The 18341-nt window shown below is 43.3% G+C and overlaps 1 protein-coding gene across 16 annotated transcripts in view; it reads right to left on the bottom strand.

Moving 5' to 3' along the window:
- The window catches only part of SPOCD1 (SPOC domain containing 1), a 71488-nt gene that overhangs the window by 13308 nt on the left and 39839 nt on the right, over positions 1-18341 (bottom strand). For 13 of the 16 annotated variants that reach the window (XM_025447620.3, XM_025447618.3, XM_025447625.3 and 10 more), the window contains 2 exons: positions 14878-14945; positions 13142-13411 (listed from right to left, as the gene is read on the bottom strand). In XM_025447620.3, coding sequence (XP_025303405.3) covers positions 13142-13411; positions 14878-14945 — 338 coding nt within the window. Of the gene's footprint in view, positions 1-13141; positions 13412-14877; positions 14946-15091; positions 15177-18341 lie in introns of those variants that run through there. The other 3 variants (XM_025447638.3, XM_049105044.1, XM_025447637.3) reach the window with 3 other exon arrangements.

Below are 18341 nucleotides of genomic sequence, written 5' to 3'. Positions count from 1 at the left end.
GAGAGGTTAATCAGCTTGCTCTGTGTCTCACAGCCACCAGACCAAAGAGCTGGGATTTAAATCCAGGCAGTCTGATTCTAGAGGCTACACCTTTAACCATGTGCTATAAATGCCTCTCGCCAAGACATTTTTAGTACAAAGAATGGCAATTAGACTAACAGCTAACTTCTTGACAGTCACAATGGAAGACAAAACATAGAAGAATAATATTTTTAACCTGCTTAAAGCAAATAACCATCAACTGGGGACCCAGACAAAATATTTTTTGAGAATGAAGATCAAACAAAGGTATCCTAGAGAAAACCAAGAGAATTATTATCCTTGATAATTTTATTTTTCTCAAGAAACGAAATGTTTAAAGGATGAACCTGAAGCAGCAGAAAGGAAAAATAATACCTGAGAGGAAAGCTGAGATGCAAGGAGGAATTTTGAGCAAAGAAAATAACAAATATGTTGTTAAATCTAAATGAACATTGATCATATGAAACTATAACAGTGTGTAATTGGGGGATTAAAAAATAAGATAGGATCAATTTACTAGATAATAATACATATATTAGAAAGGCACATTTAAAGCAATTAAATGTAATTAACTACATTTAATTGAAATATTCCAGGATCCCTATATCATTTCCAAGGCAGATAATGGTAGTAACTACCTTTAAACTTTGACAAGTTAGTATTCATTTTAAAATTTGCAAAATTGCCAACAAAAGAATATAAACAGAGCATAGAAAATTCCAAACTACTAGAGGAATAAAAAGGAATAAGAAAAAATAATCCATCTAAAGGGAGGCAATAAAAGGAAGAAAAGTATAGAAAAGGCAGTATATATATATATATATATGCGCAAAGCACAAAAAAAGAGAGTAGGAATAAATTCAAATAAGTTAGTAGCTACAACAAATGAAAATGGACTAATCTTTGAGATAAATAAAAAAAAATCAGACCTTTAAAAAAGAAAACCCAATGAAAGGATATTTATAAGACCCATTTCTAAAATACAAAAATGCAAAAAAGAGTATGAGAAAAAATAGAATAATATGTAAACAGGCAAATACGAAGCAAAATAAATCTTTGTTGCTATTCTAATATCTGATAAAACAAATTTCAAGGAAAAAAATAACTAGGGGCAAAGACCTCACTACATAAAGACAAGCAGTTTCATCAGGAAGCTACCACAAGTCTAAACTTATAAACACCTAAAAAAAAAAAAAAACTTATAAACACCTAATAACATAAGAAATACAAAGCAAAAAATGACAAAACTACAAGGAAAAAGACTAACCCACCATTATAGCAAGAAATTCTTATGTATCTCCCTAACTGTTGATCTGTCTGATGGACAAAACAGTAAAGATCCAAAAAGATTTAATAAAAACAATTTATTTTTAAAATATTTTTTATTTTTTATTTTTATTTTTTTTAAGATTTTATTTATTTATTCATGAGAGACACAGAGAGAGAGGCAGAGACACAGGCAGAGGGAGAAGCAGGCTCCATGCAGGGAGCCTGACATGGGACCCGATCCGGGAACTCCAGGATCATACCCTGGGACGAAGGCAGGCGCCAAACCGCTGAGCCACCCAGGGATCCCCTAAAATCTTTTTAAAAGATTTTATTTATTTATTTGACAGAGAGTGAGAGAACACAAGCAGGGGGAGGGGCAGAGGAAGAAAGAGAAGCAGGCTCCCCACTGAGCAGGAAGCCTGACATGGGGCTCCATCCCAGGACCCCAGCAGGGATCATGACCTGAGCCCAGGGCAGACACTTAACTAACTGAGCCACCCAGGCACCCTTGATAAAAACAATTTAAAAATTTCACCTGTGCACATATATAGAACACTCTTCTTCACAAATAGATAACACATATTCTTTTCAAGGATACATGCGACAGATAAAATTAAGCACAGCCTGGACCATAAAGCAAATCTCAACAAATTTCAAAAGATTAGTACTTTTTTAGACCAGCACTGCCCAATAGAAGTATAAACATCAGCTTTGTACTTTCAAGCTTTTTGGTAGCCACAGGAAGAAAAAGGTAAAAAGAAACAAGTTAATTTTAGGGACACTTGGGTGGCTCAGTTGGTTGAGTGTCAGACTCATGATTTAGGCTCAGGTCATGATCTCAGGGTAGTGAGGTCAAGCCCTTCATTGGGCTCTACCCTGGGTGTGGAGCCTACTTAAGATTCTCTCCCTCCCTCTTCCTCTGCTCTAAAAAATTAACTTTATATTGTATTTAATTCAACATACCCAAAATATTACAATTTCAATATGTAATCAATATAAAAATCTATTAGACTTTTACATTTTTTTGGTACTGTCTTTACACTTACTCAATTTTGACCAGTTCAAATGCTCAAAAGATACAAGGGGCTAGTGGCCACCATATCAGACAACTCAGATAAAAACTGCATTCTCACACCACACTGATTAAGTTAGAAAGCAATAACAAAGAGAAAGAGAGAAAAAAAAGAAAAAAGCCTAGAGGAATAGGAATTAAGGAAAACATTTCTGAATAATGTGTAAATCAAAGAAAAATTGTAATAAATATTATGAAATATTAGTAACTGAATGATAAGAAACATTATGCATTAGAGTCTGTGTATGCAGTTAAGGTGATAATTACAGGTTCCTTTATAGCTTCAAATGACTTTATTAGAAAGGGAAAAGAGACAAAATTAATAAATTCAGCATAATTCTTAAGATTTTATAAAATAAGAAAATAAATTGAAAGAAAGATGACACTAAAAACAAACATACAATGGAGAGGATCAACAAAACCAAAAATCAGTTCTTTGAACAGCCTCAAAACATAGACAATATCTGGCAAGAATAAGGAAAAGAGGGATGATACGACTAGACCATATCTGGGATGAGTAATCACAAGTGCACTGATATTAAAAAGATAAGATGCTATCATAAAATGCTTTATGCCAACTTGCCAATAAATTTGAAAAACTCAGATTAAATGGATACATTTCTAGAAAAATACAACTCACCAAAATTGACTCAAAGAAAAATGAATAAACCTCTAGCCATAGAATGAATTAAATCAGTAAGAAAGGAGACCTCATCCCTAAAGAAAACACCAGTCCAGCCTCTTTGTTACCAGTGACTCTTCCAAAATGTTCAAAGAACAAATTATTCCAATCTTATACAAATTCCTGCAGCAAGCAGAAAAGGAGAAAACATTCCAATTCATTCTAGGAGGCAAAACCTGGACACCAAAACCTTATAAAGCAGATGAGAATAAATCATTTCAGGTCAATTAACTCATCAATAGAAATACAAAAAATCCAAGCCAAATATTATGAAAATGAATTCAGAAAATATGAAAAGAGATAACATGATCAAGTTAGGTTTATTCCAGAAATGCAAGACTGACTTAACATGAAAAAAAAAAAAAAACCCCAACTCATTAAATTTACAATTATAAATTAGAGAATAAAAACCACATTATTTAAAAAAAAAAAAAAAAAACCAAAACATTATCTCCAAAAATGCAGAAATTATATTTGGCCAAATGTACTGTCCTGTCCATTCAGAATAATGAGCAAACCAGCAATGGAGGGGAGCGTCCTTAACTTGATAAAGGGCATCCATGTAAAAATTTAGCAAACAGGGGCACCTAGGTGGCTCATTGGTTAAGCCTCTGACTTTGGCTCAGGTCATGACCTCAGGGTTCTGGGATCCAGCCCTGCCTAGGGCTCCATGCTCAGCGGGGAGTCTGCTTCCCCTGGCTCCTCCCCTACTTGTGTGCCAGCACTCTCTCAAATAAATAAATAAATAAATAAATAAATAAATAAAATAAACAAATAAATAAAATGAATAAAAATCTTGGGGAAAAAAAAACAATCAAAACATAGCAAACATACTCTGGTGAAAAGGTGACCACATTCCCTAGAAAGTTCAAAACAATACAAGGGGCTCCCTCATCATCACTTCTATTCAACATTATACTAAAGGTCTTAGCTAGCACAAAGGAAAGAGGGCAGAGAATATGCAAAAATTGGAGAGGAGAGAAGAAAACTGTCATTATTTGCAAATGATATGACTGACACACAGAAAACAAAATTTCAATAGGTAAATTACATGAATTAATAAAAGAATCCAGCAGGATTCCTGCAAAATTAATTGCATTTTTATACACCAGCAAAAGTGAGAAACTGTAACTTCCCTCTCCCTCTGCCTGTCCCCCCGCCCCCGCACTCATGCTCTCTCTCTCTCTCTCTCTCATTTTTTTTTAAGATTTTATTTATTTATTCATGAGAGACAGAGAGAAGAAAGGCAGAGATGTAGGCAGAGACATGGGCAGAGGGAGAAGCAGGCTCCCCACAAGGAGCTCGATGCAGGACTCGATCCCAGGACCTTAGGATCACACCCTGAGCCAAAAGCATACACTCAACCACTGAGCCACCCAGGCATCCCCTTCTCTCTCTTTTAAATAAATAAATAAAATATTTTAAAAAATAGATTACAGAAAAAATAAGGAGAGAGAACCTAAAGGCTGAAAGCAACTTATTTTTTTTTTAAGACTTTATTTATTTATTCATGAGAGACACAGAGAGAGAGGCAGAGAGACAGGCAGAGGGAGAAGCAGGCTCCATACAGGGATCCCGATGTGGGACTCAATCCTGGGATTCCGGGATCACGCCCTGAGCCAAAGGCAGATGCTCAGCCACTAAGCCACCCAGGTGTCCTGGCTAAAAGCAGTTTAAAGGTATATCAACCTATTGCAATGTGTGCATTTTATTCAGATCTTGACTTTAAAAAGATAAAGTATAAAAAATATTTATCTTTATGAGACTATTAAAAATTTGGATATTGAATATTAGGTGATATTATTGGAACTATAATGTCAACTTTCAGGCAAAATAACAGATAGTACAGTTGGGTGATAAGTACAAGAAACTTCATGCCAGGGGCCAGCAATTTTCTTCTGTAGAGAATCAGAGAGAAAATATTTTAGGGTTGCTGGTTATATAGTCTCCATTAAAATCCCTCAACTCGGGATCCCTGGGTGGCGCAGCGGTTTGGCGCCTGCCTTTGGCCCAGGGCGCGATCCTGGAGACCCAGGATCGAATCCCACATCAGGCTCCCGGTGCATGGAGCCTGCTTCTCCCTCTGCCTGTGTCTCTGCCTCTCTCTCTCTCTCTCTCTGTGACTATCATAAATAAATAAAAATTAAAAAAAAAAAAATTAAAAAAAATAAAAAATAAAAAATAAAATCCCTCAACTCTGCCACTGGGGCATGAAATTAGCCATAGATAATATGTAAACAAATAGTTGTGTCTGTGTTCCAGTTTATTTACAAAATCAGGTGAGGTGGCCAACTCACAGGCCATAATTTGCCAACCCCTTCTTACAATGCAGTCTATTTTTACATATATTTGAAGTTTTCCATAACAAAAAGTTATATAGAGATATATAGTATTTAGGAATAAGTTGGAAAAAATATGTAAGATTTTTTTTATGGAGAAAATATAAAACTTTATTGAAAGACAATAAAGATCAAAATAAATGGAGGAATATACCATGTTCATGGATTGAACATGTTGTACAATACTTCACAAAGATATTAGTGCTCCTCAAAATGATTTACAGATTCAATACACATCCAGTCAAAAATCCCAACAGGTGTGTGTGTGTGTGTGTGTGTGTGTGTGTGTGTGTGTGGAAATTGACAAGCCGATTGTAATATTTATATGAAAGTGCAAAGGAATATAAAAGTAAAGATCCTCCCGAAAACAACAAAGATGGGAGACACCTTGCCAGATATCAAGAATTTTTAACAGCAAGCTACTATAACTAATACTCTATAGTATTAGTAAAGGGAAAGATTTCTGAACAGGATGAATACAGGGAGACCAAAAACTAATCCCATATACATTGCGACTTGGTTTGTGACAGATCTGGCACTGCATATAAATGAGGAAAGGCAGAATTTTCAGTAAATGGTGTTGGAACAATTGGGTATCCATATAAAAAAGATATAGTCCATATCATTCACAAAGATTAATTCTAGACACATTATAGACCTTACTGTGAAAGGCAAAACAACACAATATACAAAAACATCTTCATGACCTGGAGAAAGGAAAGGAATTTCTTAAAATATTTTTATTTTTTCAAGATTTTAAAGTAATCTCTACACCCAATATGGCACTTGAACTCACAAGCCTGAGATCAAGAGTCACACACTCCACCAAATTAGCCAGCTAGGTGCCCCTTAAAGATTTTTAAAAATACATAAATAAAATAATGGATAAATTAAGATACATTAACACTAAGAATTTCTCCAGCAATTCTACCTCTTTTCAATTCCACTTTGATTCAACTGCCACTTCTGGGCATAGTAGACACAAAAGAATTGAAAACATGGACTTGAACAGACATTCATACACCAATGTTCCTAGCAGCATTATTCACATTAGCTATAAAGTTAAAACAACCCAATGTCCACTGGCAGATAAACAAAGTGCATACAATGGAATATTAAGTAGCCTTAAAAAGGAATGGAATTCTGATGCATGCTACAACATGAACCTTGAAGACATCATGGTAAGTGAAATAAGCCAGTCACAAATGGACACATATTGTACAATTCCAGTTACATGAGGTAACAAGAATGGTCAACTTCATAGGGATAGAAAGAATAGCAGTTATCAAGGGTTGGGGGAAGAAGGGAATGGGGACTTACTGTTTAATGGATACAGAATTTCATTTTGGGAAGATGAAAAAAATTCTGGATGGTGGTGTTGGCTGCATGACAGTGTGAATGTACTTAATGCCACTGAACTATATACTTAAGGTTAAAATGGTAAATTTTATGTTATGCATATTTTACTACAATGAAATTTTTTTTAATAATTAGCAATTTCTACCCAACAACAGACACTGCAAGGCAAGCAAAAACATGTGCAACACTTTGAGAGAATATATTTGCAAAACATACAACAGACAAAGGAACAGGATCTAAAATATGTAAAGAGGGGCAGCCCGGGTGGCTCAGCAGTTTAGCGCCACCTTCAGTCCAGGGCGTGATCCTAGAGACCTGGGGATTGAGTCCCGTTGGGCTCCCTGCGTGGAGCCTGCTTCTCCCTCTGCCTGTGTCTCTGCCTCTTTCTCTCTCTGTGTGTCTCTCATAAGTAAATAAATAAAATCTTTAAAATAAATAAACAAATAAATAAAATATGTAAAGAACTCCTACAGATCAATAGTGAAAAGTTGAACAACCAAAACATTTTTTTGGCAAAAGACTTAACAGTAATGGCCAAAATGTATGCAAAGATTCTCCTCAGTAACAGCAAAATGAAAATAAAAATAAAAATTAGGGGCACTTGGGTGGCTCAGTCAGTTTAGCATCTGACTTTGGCTCAGATCATGATCTTTGGGGTCCTGGGATCAAGTCCTGTGTTGGGCTCCCTACTCAGTGAGGAAACCCCCTCTGACCCTCCCTACCAGCTCTTGCATGTGTGTGCATGCATGCGCGCACACTCTCTCTCTCAAATAAATAAAATCTTTTTTTAAAAAAAGAAAAAAATCAAAACAACATTGAGAAACCACAGCATAGGGCATCCCTGGTGGCTCAGCGGTTTAGTGCCACCTTCAGCCTGGGGTGAGATCCTGGAGACCCGGGATCGAGTCCCACGTCAGGTTCCCTGCATGGAGCCTGCTTCTCCCTCTCCTTGTGTCTCTGCCTCTCTTTCTCTCTCTCTCTCTCTGACATGAATAAATAAATAAAATCTTAAAAAAAAAAAAGAAACCATAGCATATTCCCATTTTGGCATAAAGCGCAAGTGTTGGTGCAGGTGCAGAGCTACTGGGATTTATACACTGCTGGTCGGAGTATCTACTGTTTCAATCACTTTAAAAAAAACCAAAACAACTTCTGGCGTTTGTTTAAGTTGAAGTTCCATATACCCTATAGCCTAGCAATTCCTCTCCCAGGTATATTCCATGGAGATATTCATGTCTGGGTATATGTACCCAGACATATACATAAAGCTCTTCATCATAGCAGCACCAGATATAATAGCAAAATGCAAACAACCCAAATGTCTATATGGAGTCAATAAATAAATAAATTATGGCATACTCATGCAATGGGACACTGGCAGCACTTAGGATCTGTGTAATCTTTTTTAAAAATATTATTTATTTATTTATTTATTTATTTATTTATTTATTTATTTATTAATGAGAGACACAGAGAGGCAGAAACAGACTCCTCGACGAGCAGGGAGCCAGATGGGACTCAGTCCCAGGACCCCGGGATCACAAACTGAGCCGAAGCCAGACGCTCAACCACTGAGCCACCCAGGCATCCCAGGATCTGTATCATCTTGGGAAAATTACTTAGTATCTCTGTGCCTCAGTTTTCTTATCAGTAAAATGAGAATAATACCAGTATCTACCTCATAGTGCTGATGCAAGGGCCATTATTATTTAAGTTTCTTAGAACAGTGCCTGGGACCCAGCACATTCTCTCTGCAAACACTGATTTAAGATTCCTCAGCTCATGCCCTGAGAGATCCTCTCCTGATACTTGACCACACTTAAGTTTTTCCACTTGCATTCAAGCAATATTGTCCTTGCTGATGTCTCTCATCTCACTCCTCCCTCTCTAGACCCCATTCTACCTACTGCTCCACTCCTGTAACACTCTGAGCTACCTCCTGCCTCTGTACCTTTGCTCTCTTCCTGATATGTCCTTCCTACCTTCTCTGCTTGCTGAACAACCACTTCCTTTGCCCAAACCCAACTCAGACAGCCCCCTCCTCTGCCCTACCCTATCTTAAGCCCTGCCACCCACCCTTCCCCAGGACAGTCAACTGCCCTCTGGGTGTCTAAGGTCTGCTGGGCCTCAGTCCACCTCTGGTTACTTGTTTACCTCCCCACACTGAACCATGAGATCCCTGGAGGAGGCTCCTTGCTTGTAAAACAAATTATAATAAAATCCCATCAAAATCAAACTCCTGGGCAGCCCCGGTGGCTCAGTGGCTCAGGGGTTTAGCGCCGCCTTCAGCCCAGGGTGTGATCCTGGAGACCCACAATCGAGTCCCACATCAGGCTCCCTGCATGGAGCCTGCTTCTCCCTCTGCCTGTGTCTCTGCCTCTCTCTCTTTCTGTGTCTCTCATGAATAAATAAATAAAATCTTAAAAAAAAAAATCCAAACTCCTTAGCCAGGCCTTTGGCCGCCTGACTCAGAGCACAGATTCTGGAAGCCTACAGGCCTGGATTCAAAAACTAAGTCCAGGGACACCTGGGTGGCTCAGTTGGTTAAGTGTCTGACTCTTGATTTTGGTTCAGGTCATGATCCCAGGGTCATGAAATTGAGCCCCAAGTCGGGCTCTGCGCTCAGGGTGAAGTCTGTTTGAAACTGTCTCTCTCGTGCTATAAATAAATAAACTAGCTTAACAACAACAACAGACTAACTAAATAAACTAACTAGCTTAACAACAACAACACTTACTTGCTGTGTGACCTTAACTTAACTTCTCTGAATCCCAAACGGGAGTATTGAGTATTGACACTAACTTTTAATGCTATTGTGAGGATTAAATATGAGATGATGACATCATGTGAAGCTCCTGGTATACCTTAAGCATTCAGTATAAAGAGCTATTCTCAGGCTACCCATCTGCCAGAAAGACACTCCTCTCTCGCGCAGCTCCTGACACTTTGCAGCTGCAGACAGCGCACCTGAGCCTGCACACCTGGGTGGGACCAGAGGAGCTCTGTGCCTCTCAGCTTGTGACAGGCAGAGCCAGGGGCCTGTGACAGAACTGCCCTCCCCACGTCACCTGCTACTCCACCACAAAGCAGCTCCTGACCTCACTGGCCACCACGGGGCTCAGGACAGAGAAGAAAATGACATTTCAACCTACCCTGTCATATCCTCGCAAAGTCTGTATCTCATACCAGAAGAATACAACACAACCAACCTCTCATACCAGATTCCCATTTCATAGAGGAAGAAACTACAATTCACAGAAGAGACATCTCTCATCTAGAGTTGCCCTGCAGAAAGAAGCAGGGACTAATCTTCAACCCACCTGTCTTCCCCTGACATGAGCCAGGCTGCCTCCAGGAGAAGGTGCTAGGGCCAGGGCTGGACGTTATGCCCACGCTTGCCCATGTCACACTCAGCCCTGGCCTCAACCACCGGCTGGTCCCTGTCACAGCCCCGGCTCAATTTTCCTGCAGCTGGCATCAGTTGCCATAGCAACAGGCTGTTTAGGAAGCTGTGCTGCTGAGTCAAGGATGGGGCCTGGAGGAGGGAGCAGCTGTGGGCTCCTTCTCGTCAAGGCAGGTTGGCACCTGGCACTACCACGAAGCTCCAACGAGCCCCTCAGACCAGCGCAGGCCCCAGAATCCCAATTCCAGGTATGTGGCCCAAATAAATCATCAGAAACGGGGAGAAACCAGATGCCCAGGGAGCTTCACCCCAGCATTACTCAGAACAGCACACAACTGTATATAGGTCAACAACAGGTAACATTTCTGCATGTTCATCTTGTATAAGGCTCTGCGTTTAATGCCAAACACGTGTCCTCTCATTTGCTCCCCTCCACCACCCAATCAGGTAGGTACTTTTCACACCCTCATTTTGCAGATGAGGAAATTCTGCTCAGAGAGGTGAAGCCACTTGCCTAGGTCAGATAGTGGCAAAGCCGGGACTGAGTGCCAGGCTGCCAGGCTCCAGGCTTCGGACTCTTAACTACACGACGGCGGTGGGAAATGAGAAGAGGAAGTCCCGGCCCATCCTCTGGTCCTAGCAGCGCCTGTGGCTCTGACAAATGTCTGCAGCCTGCTGCATACAGGGCACAGGAAAAGCACAGATTCAGCAGAACAATATGTACCAAGTTGGAAAGATCTCCAAATACTATAATGCTTGAAAAATAAACAAAGCACCAATCCCAGAACAATGAAACATAGCATGAGCTTATTTATATATATGTACGAGATATAGAGGCAGATGTTCATAACAATGGCCATTAACAGTGATTGTCTCCAGACGAAGGGCAATGGGGCCTGGAAGCATTTAAATGGGCTTCCTCTTTCTGTGTTAATAAATTAATTGTGAAAAAAATTTTTTTTTTAAGTAACCTCTATGCCCAATGTGGAGCTTGCACTCACGACCCCAAGATCAAGAGTCACATGCCCAGGGTGCCTGGGTGGCTCAGTCAGTTAAATGTCTGTATGACTCTTGATTTCGGCTCAGGGCATGATCTCAGGGTCATGAGACTGAAACCCATATCAGGCATGGAGCCTGTGTAGGATTCCCTCTCTCCTCTCTCCACCTCGCTCTGCCTCCCCTGCACTCTCTTCTCTCTCTACCAACTGAGCCAGCCAGGCACCTATTGTGAAAAATTTTTTAAATACCAAAAAAGTCAAGTTATACATTTGACTCACGTGATCCTATTTCTAGATGAAGAAAAGATATGCATGCACAGGGAAAAGACAGGCATCTGGGTGTTTTTTTTTTTTTAATTTCTTATTTTCTATGGTAAACACATACTAGAATTTTTATTAAAAACTAATGTTTTTGATGAAAGATGTTTTGTTTACAAAAACAATGTAATAGCATTCTAATGCCATTATAATAGCAAAGAGTGGTATATCACCCAGCAGCTCATTTGTTCCTATCCCTGTTCTATGAATTTGCTGCTTGGCCTTGAACTAGTCATTTCACCTCTCTGAGCCTCAGTGTCCACATCAGTAAAATGGGTATATAGCAACAGCATCTACCTCACAGACCTGTTAGGAAGATAAAGTGCTCAGTGTAGTACCCAGCACATGGTAAGCAGGCTAGATACTATCACTACTGTGATGCCAACAGGGAAGGTGCAGAAGCAGGCACGCAGTGGGCTCTCAGGATGGACCACCAGGGTTTATATACTGGCTCCATCATTTACCAGATGTGTGACCTTGGGCCAGTTACCTTACTTCTCTGGGCTTCATGTGACTATTCAAACAGAAGTGCCCAGCACAGAATACGTATTCATTGAATGTGATAAAAATTCCACTATGTGAGAAGACCTTCTGCCTTGTATATAAACACGTTGCTATCAGGGCACCTGGGAGCACAGTTGGTTAAGCGTCCGACTCCGTTCTGGCTCAGGTCATGATCTCAAGGTCGTGGGTTCGAGCCCCACTTCAGACTCTGTGCTCAGCACAGAACCTACTTGGGATTCTCTCTCTCCCTCTCTCTCTGCCCCTCCCCCTAATCATGTTCATGCTCTATCTCCCTAAAATAAATAAATAAAATGACGTAATTTTTAAAAACATGTAAGCTGTTATTAATAAAATAACAATTTAATTAAAGAGCAATGGAAAGAAAAGTAGTGAACTCAGGGGGAACATGACTGGACATTGACTCTCTTTTGTGTGAGCCTGGAAGAGTTTATTAATGTTCTCGAGCCTCAGTTTCCCCACCTGGAAACATGGAGCTAATGTCCATCTTATAGGGCTTTTGCTAACACTAAAGGAAACACAAATTTAACATAAATTAAGTAATTTACTTTGTGCCTTATGCGGTGCAAGGCACATTGTTTTACACCACCATCTCATTTAATCCTTAAAACAACTCCCATTAAATTGGAATTAGTATTTCCTTTCTATAGATGAGAAAACTTAGTTTAAAAAACATTTCAAGGGGATCCCTGGGTGGCGCAGCAGTTTGGCGCCTGCCTTTGGCCCAGGGCGCGATCCTGGAGACCCGGGATCGAATCCCACGTCGGGCTTCTGGTGCATGGAGCCTGCTTCTCCCTCTGCCTGTGTCTCTGCCTCTCTCTCTCTCTCTCACTGTGTGCCTATCATAAATAAAAAAAAATAAAAAAAAATAAAAAAAAAAACATTTCAAGGTCACTCAGCTAGGAAATGGACAGAGGCAAGATTTGAACCCAGGACTCACCAACTCCAAAAGATAATGAACCCTCACAAGATGGGAGCAAATGTAGTTCATGTTCTCTTTCCTGACACAGTGGGTCTCAGTTGACTCATGCGTGAAATGGGTAGGAAGGCTAAAGTCCACTAAAAGCCTCTCTAGCTTACCTCTATTCAACTCCACCGCCAAGCATGGTGTTAAGATGGCCAAGCCCTTCCTATCCCAACTTCTCAGGCTCAACTTACCAGTTTGGGGAAGCTTCCTGCGCTAGATCCCTCTGGCTGGTCCTGGCTGGACTTGTCTGCCCTCCTGTCTGTGCCCCAGTGTTGGGCATGGAGCACTGGGCCTCGCCTCAGCCTCTTGGTACACTTGGATCTTCTTTGCCCCATGGATGGGCCTGAGTGAGCCTTGCTGGTTGCAGGTTCCAGAGAGCTGGAGGCAATGTCAGTGGGAGCAGCAAGTCCTTGTCCCCGCCTCACCTTGGACACTGGCTGAGCCGTGACCTCTAGCTCCTCCTGATTGTATGAGACAGCAGGGCCACCATCACAGCCAGCCCTGACTACAGACTCAGCTTCTTGCCACTCTGTGGAAGCCTTTCCAGACACTCCCAGGCACCGTACAGAGCTTTGTGAAGGATCCCAGGCAACTGGCCTGAGGGGACTCTCCTCCATCAGGCAGTAGGACCTCCATGGGGTCATGGGGGCTGCCTAGCTGGGCCCCATTCCCCACAATAGGCAAATATTCCAACTTCTCGGTCCCTGATACACATCCCACACAAGTTCCACCCAGATCTTCAGGCCCAGACCCAGTGTCTTTGGGAGAGAGAGGACTGCAAGGGTCTCCCAAGGACTCCAGGTCAGCACTTGGTGGGGGGCTTCCCTCACACTGGGGGTGGTCCCCACTGGGGCTCTAAGCAAACCACAAGAAGCCGCCTGCCCCCTCCCCACCCTCTGAGTGGGCCTCATACTTCCTGTTTTTCTTTCTTGCCCCCGCAGGGGCTGGGCCTGATGAGGATGGTAGGCTCCTTTTGGGGGGCTACTCTTTGCTGAGGGTGGGGGTTCTTTCACCACTCACACCATCTCTGGCCTCTCCTGCCTTGGAGCAGCTCGTCTCCCCAACCCCTGCCAGCCTCTCCCTGCCAATCAGAGCTCTCTCTGGGAGATCCACAGACATGCTACAAGGGTTCCCAGGTCAACTTTCAGCTAAGATGTCATGCAGAGAAATCTGGAGCCTCTCGGAGGCCCAAGCCTCCCGCTGAGCAGGCACTGTGGGCAGCTGGAAGCAGAGCTGGGGGCCAGGCACCAAACCCTGGCTTTGTCCCGTGGCTTACAGCTCCAGGACTATCCAGTGGGCCTCGGCCTCCAAGGTGGCCCCAGGAGCAGCCCCAGCCTGGGAGCTGGCACCTCCATGGGTCTCTTCCCTCAGGACTGTCTTCCTGCTGCCAGCCCAAACTCAGGGCCCGAGAGCTCGCCCCCGGCAGGTGTGGTGTCAAGCCTGCTGCGGAGCTGGCTTCTTCCACATTCTCCTGGAAAGGCCCACAGCAGCGGCGACGGGGAATGAGAACTGGGCCTTCGCTGCCGGAGCCCGCCGCAGCCCCCTCCTGGGGCATGTCTGCCCTCCTACAGGGGCCCAGAGCAGAAGCCTCCTCCATGAGGAGACAGGGAGGAGAAGGCATCATGCAGCGCCAGGCTGCCAGCGCGTTCAGAACACTGGGCTGGGGACACCTGGGGGGCACTCCCAGGGGCCACAGGGAGTCAGCACCCAGTCATGTGCGCACCCCAGCTTGGACCTGGGGCCCCAGGGGAGGCAGGGCAAACAGCCACCCTTCAGGCCTTCCCACCTCTGACGGTTCCACTTTTGCTTAAACGGGATGGAATAATAGCAGCTGCCATCTCTTAACTACCCACTGTGTGCATTTTTTCATTTCATGGGGGCAGCCACAGGCGAGGAAACGGAGATACAGGGACACTTAGCGACTCACCGAAGGGCTCGCAGACGCGAGGCGAAGAGCAGGGGTCCTCTGTCCACCGAAAGCGCAGCTCCTAACCCCTGGGTGGGGAGCAGACAGTCAGGGGGTGCCCGTCGCACCCGTCCCGCTCCGATGGACACCTCCACCAGGTATGACCCGGCGGCCCCCGGCGGCCCCCGGCGGCCCCCTGCGGCCCCCTGCGGCCCAGCCGGCCCCAGGCTCTCACCTGCGCACCCCGGGCTCCCCCTCCCAGGATGCCCCCCGGAGCTGGGCTGGAGCTGGGGGTCACGTGAGGGCGGGGGGAGCCCGGCGTGAGAAACGGGGGCGGGGCCTCCGAAGAGACGCCGAGGACGGGCCCCCGGGCGTGCGGGCGTCCTGGCACCGGCAGAGGGCGCGATCCCCCGGGCTTCTGGGCAGGGGTGGGTGGGCCCCGACCCGAGGGCAGAAGCCTTGGGGGGCCGGGAATCTGTGTGACAGTTGACACTTGGTCCTCAGGCCGCGGGGAGTTACTGAAAGTGCCTGAACCCCGAGGAGAATCAGAATCACATTTTTGCCTAATTATTATTTTTTTAAGATTTTATTTATTCATGATAGACACACACAGAGAGAGAGAGAGACAGAGACACAGGCAGAGGGAGAAGCAGGCTCCATGCAGGGAGCCCGACGTGGGACTCGATCCCGGGTCTCCAGGATCACGCCCTGGGCCGAAGGCAGCGCTAAACCGCTGAGCCACCCAGGGATCCCCTTTACCTAATTATTTATTACTTTAATTGTATCAGATATAAAAATATAACTCATACGGAGGAAAATGCCTACCCAAGCCCCACTGAAAGGTTAGAAAAAAAAGCTTAACCGTCCTCTCAGTTCCTGACTCTGGGGAGCAACCTTTCTTTCACCGTGTTTGTTGTCGTTTTTAGTTTTCTTATTACCGCTGCTTTCATAACTGTGAATAATCTCATACTCTACTACTAATTAATAATATTAATAACATTAGTAATATCCTCATATTCTATCACTTGACTTATTCATGGTAAGAGTCTCTATTCACTCCCTGCTGTGATGATTGCATTAACCACCTGTGCCCCCCTCTCCTCCTGTTTTTTTTTCTCTTTCATATTTATGTTGCTATTGTTTCTATTGATAACTATCACCACTTTGAATAATAGTCTTAAAATGTCCATTTCTTCCTGAGATTGCATCTCTTGACTCTCCTCTGTGTGAAATGAATAGTTTCCCATCCCGGCTGCTGCCCTTCCTCCAGCCACTCACCTTTTCGCTTTGTCAAGCTTTGTAGCTTGTACATCCAATCCTGTAGAGCTAATTCAGTTTGCCATACTTTGCCTGTAGATTGATTCTTAACATTAAAACCAGATGACATTTATGACATTACGGCTATGTAAATATTTTCACTGCGGAACTAGGAATCTGATAGACATCAGCGAGAGGGAAATGGAATTCACTGGCACTATGTGAGGCCAGGAGCAGCTTTCAGGTTGGGGGAATACTCTGCTGCAGTTAGAGGGAATGTGCTAGATCTATAGATCAATACGGCTGTATCTCAGAGACATAATGTTGAATTTCAAAATCAAGATAATCTCGGGGTGCTTGGCTGGCTCAGTCAGTGAAGCGTCCAACTCTTGCTTTCTGCTCAGATCATGATCTCAGGGTGGGGAGATGGGAGTTCCGCCTGGAGCTCCACCTTGGGCTCCACACTCAACGGGGACTGTGCTGGAAATTCTGTCTCCCTCTCCCTCTGCCACTCCCCCTGCTTGCACATGCTCGCTCTCTCGCTCTCGTTCTCAAATAAAGAAATCTTTAAAAATCAAGATAATGTTTACAGTGCGGGAAACTGAGTGCCAGGTATATGGGAACTCTCTGTATTTATCTTCAATTTTTTTCTGTAAATCTAAAACTCACAGAAAAAAAAAAGATATTGTGTGATCCATCTCGAAAGCTATCCATCTCAATCTGGCTGTCAGGTTCACAAATGAGGTTGGAGTTGAGACTGGGTGCCACTAATGACCTCCAGTACTGCTCTAAAGAAATGATTTTGGGGGGGGAATCTCTGGGTGATTCAGCAGTTTAGTGCCTGCCTTTGGCCCAGGGTGTGATCCTGGAGTGCTGGGATCGAGTCCCGCATCAGGCTCCTGGCTTGGAGCCTGCTTCTCCCTCTGCCTGTGTCTCTGCCTCTCTCTCTCTCTCCCTCTATGTCTATCATGAATTAAATAAATAAATAAATAAATAAATAAATAAATAAAGATTTTTTTTTTTTAAGTGAAAAGACCTCCCACTATGGAATGTTCCGGTCATGATAACAGAGACTTGATCAAGTCTCCTGAGAACAGGTGAACTGTTATTCTGGTCCATTTCAATAATGGAAGTCTCCCACCATTGGCAAAGAAAGGGGACGTGGTGGTGTTATTAGCACCATATGGTACTGAGGATAAAAAGACAGTGGTTGCTGGGACATCTGGGTGGCTCAGTGGTTGAGCTTCTGCCTTTGGCTCAGGTCATGATCTGGGGTCCTGGGATCGAGTTCCACATCCAGGTCCCCATAGGGAACCTGCTTCTTCCTCTGCCTATGTCTCTGCCTCTCTCTCTGTGTGTCTCATGAATAAATAGATAAATGATCTTAAAAAAAAAAAGACCATGATCACTAATACATGTAATGATACTTTGAGCCAGAGACTGATCTAAATGCTTTGCCTATATTTATCTATTTTGATTTACCTATATTAATCTTTATATCAAGTCTATGAGGTAAATATTGTTATTATCCCTATTTTACAGATGAGGGTTAGGGTCAGGGTTAATATTTGTTGTGTGCTTGAAATCATGTAAAGTCTCAGTTTAATGGTATAAGCTTTTCCTGCCTCTTTATTATCTCAGCTTTTGAATAATGTTTTTCAAATCCACAATAATCTATAGTAACTTGAAACTGTAGAAACAGGGGTTCAGTGCAGAAAACAATGACCACCCCAGCAATACGAGGTGGTGGGTGTTTACCAGGTTGCTGGAAGGGCCACAAGAGTGCACTCTAGGCCGGGCTTGGGGACACCGCCACTAGAGCAGTCCACAAATATGGCATGCTGGTAGCGAGCCAAGATCGGGACACGGCACGGTCCTGGCTGCCACTGTGTCCCAACATTCACAAAACCGGAGGCCAGACACAGGCATAGAGAACCCCAGTGGCTCTCCCACTGAGCTCGTAAGCAGCACCTGCCCAAGGGAGAGCACAATGACCTCCGCCTCTCATCCACCTTCCAGATCTTGCACAGTGGCACCCGGGGCCAGAAATTAATCCACATTTGGAACACTAGCTGTAAGGGACTCTGGGAAATCGTTTTCGGCTTTCCATCCTCTGCAAGATAAGAAAGCACGCCTGTATGTGGGAACAGATGTGGAGTGAATCAGTCCACATTATCCTCTATCGTGTTTTTAATTATTTTTTATCTACTCGATCTATCAATTTCTAG

This window comes from Canis lupus, chromosome 2 (genome assembly GCF_003254725.2).
Source record: "Canis lupus dingo isolate Sandy chromosome 2, ASM325472v2, whole genome shotgun sequence".
Lineage (NCBI taxonomy): Eukaryota > Metazoa > Chordata > Mammalia > Carnivora > Canidae > Canis > Canis lupus.
The sequence above is the reverse complement of the archived record's forward strand: the minus strand, read 5'-3'. Positions and strand labels throughout refer to the sequence as shown.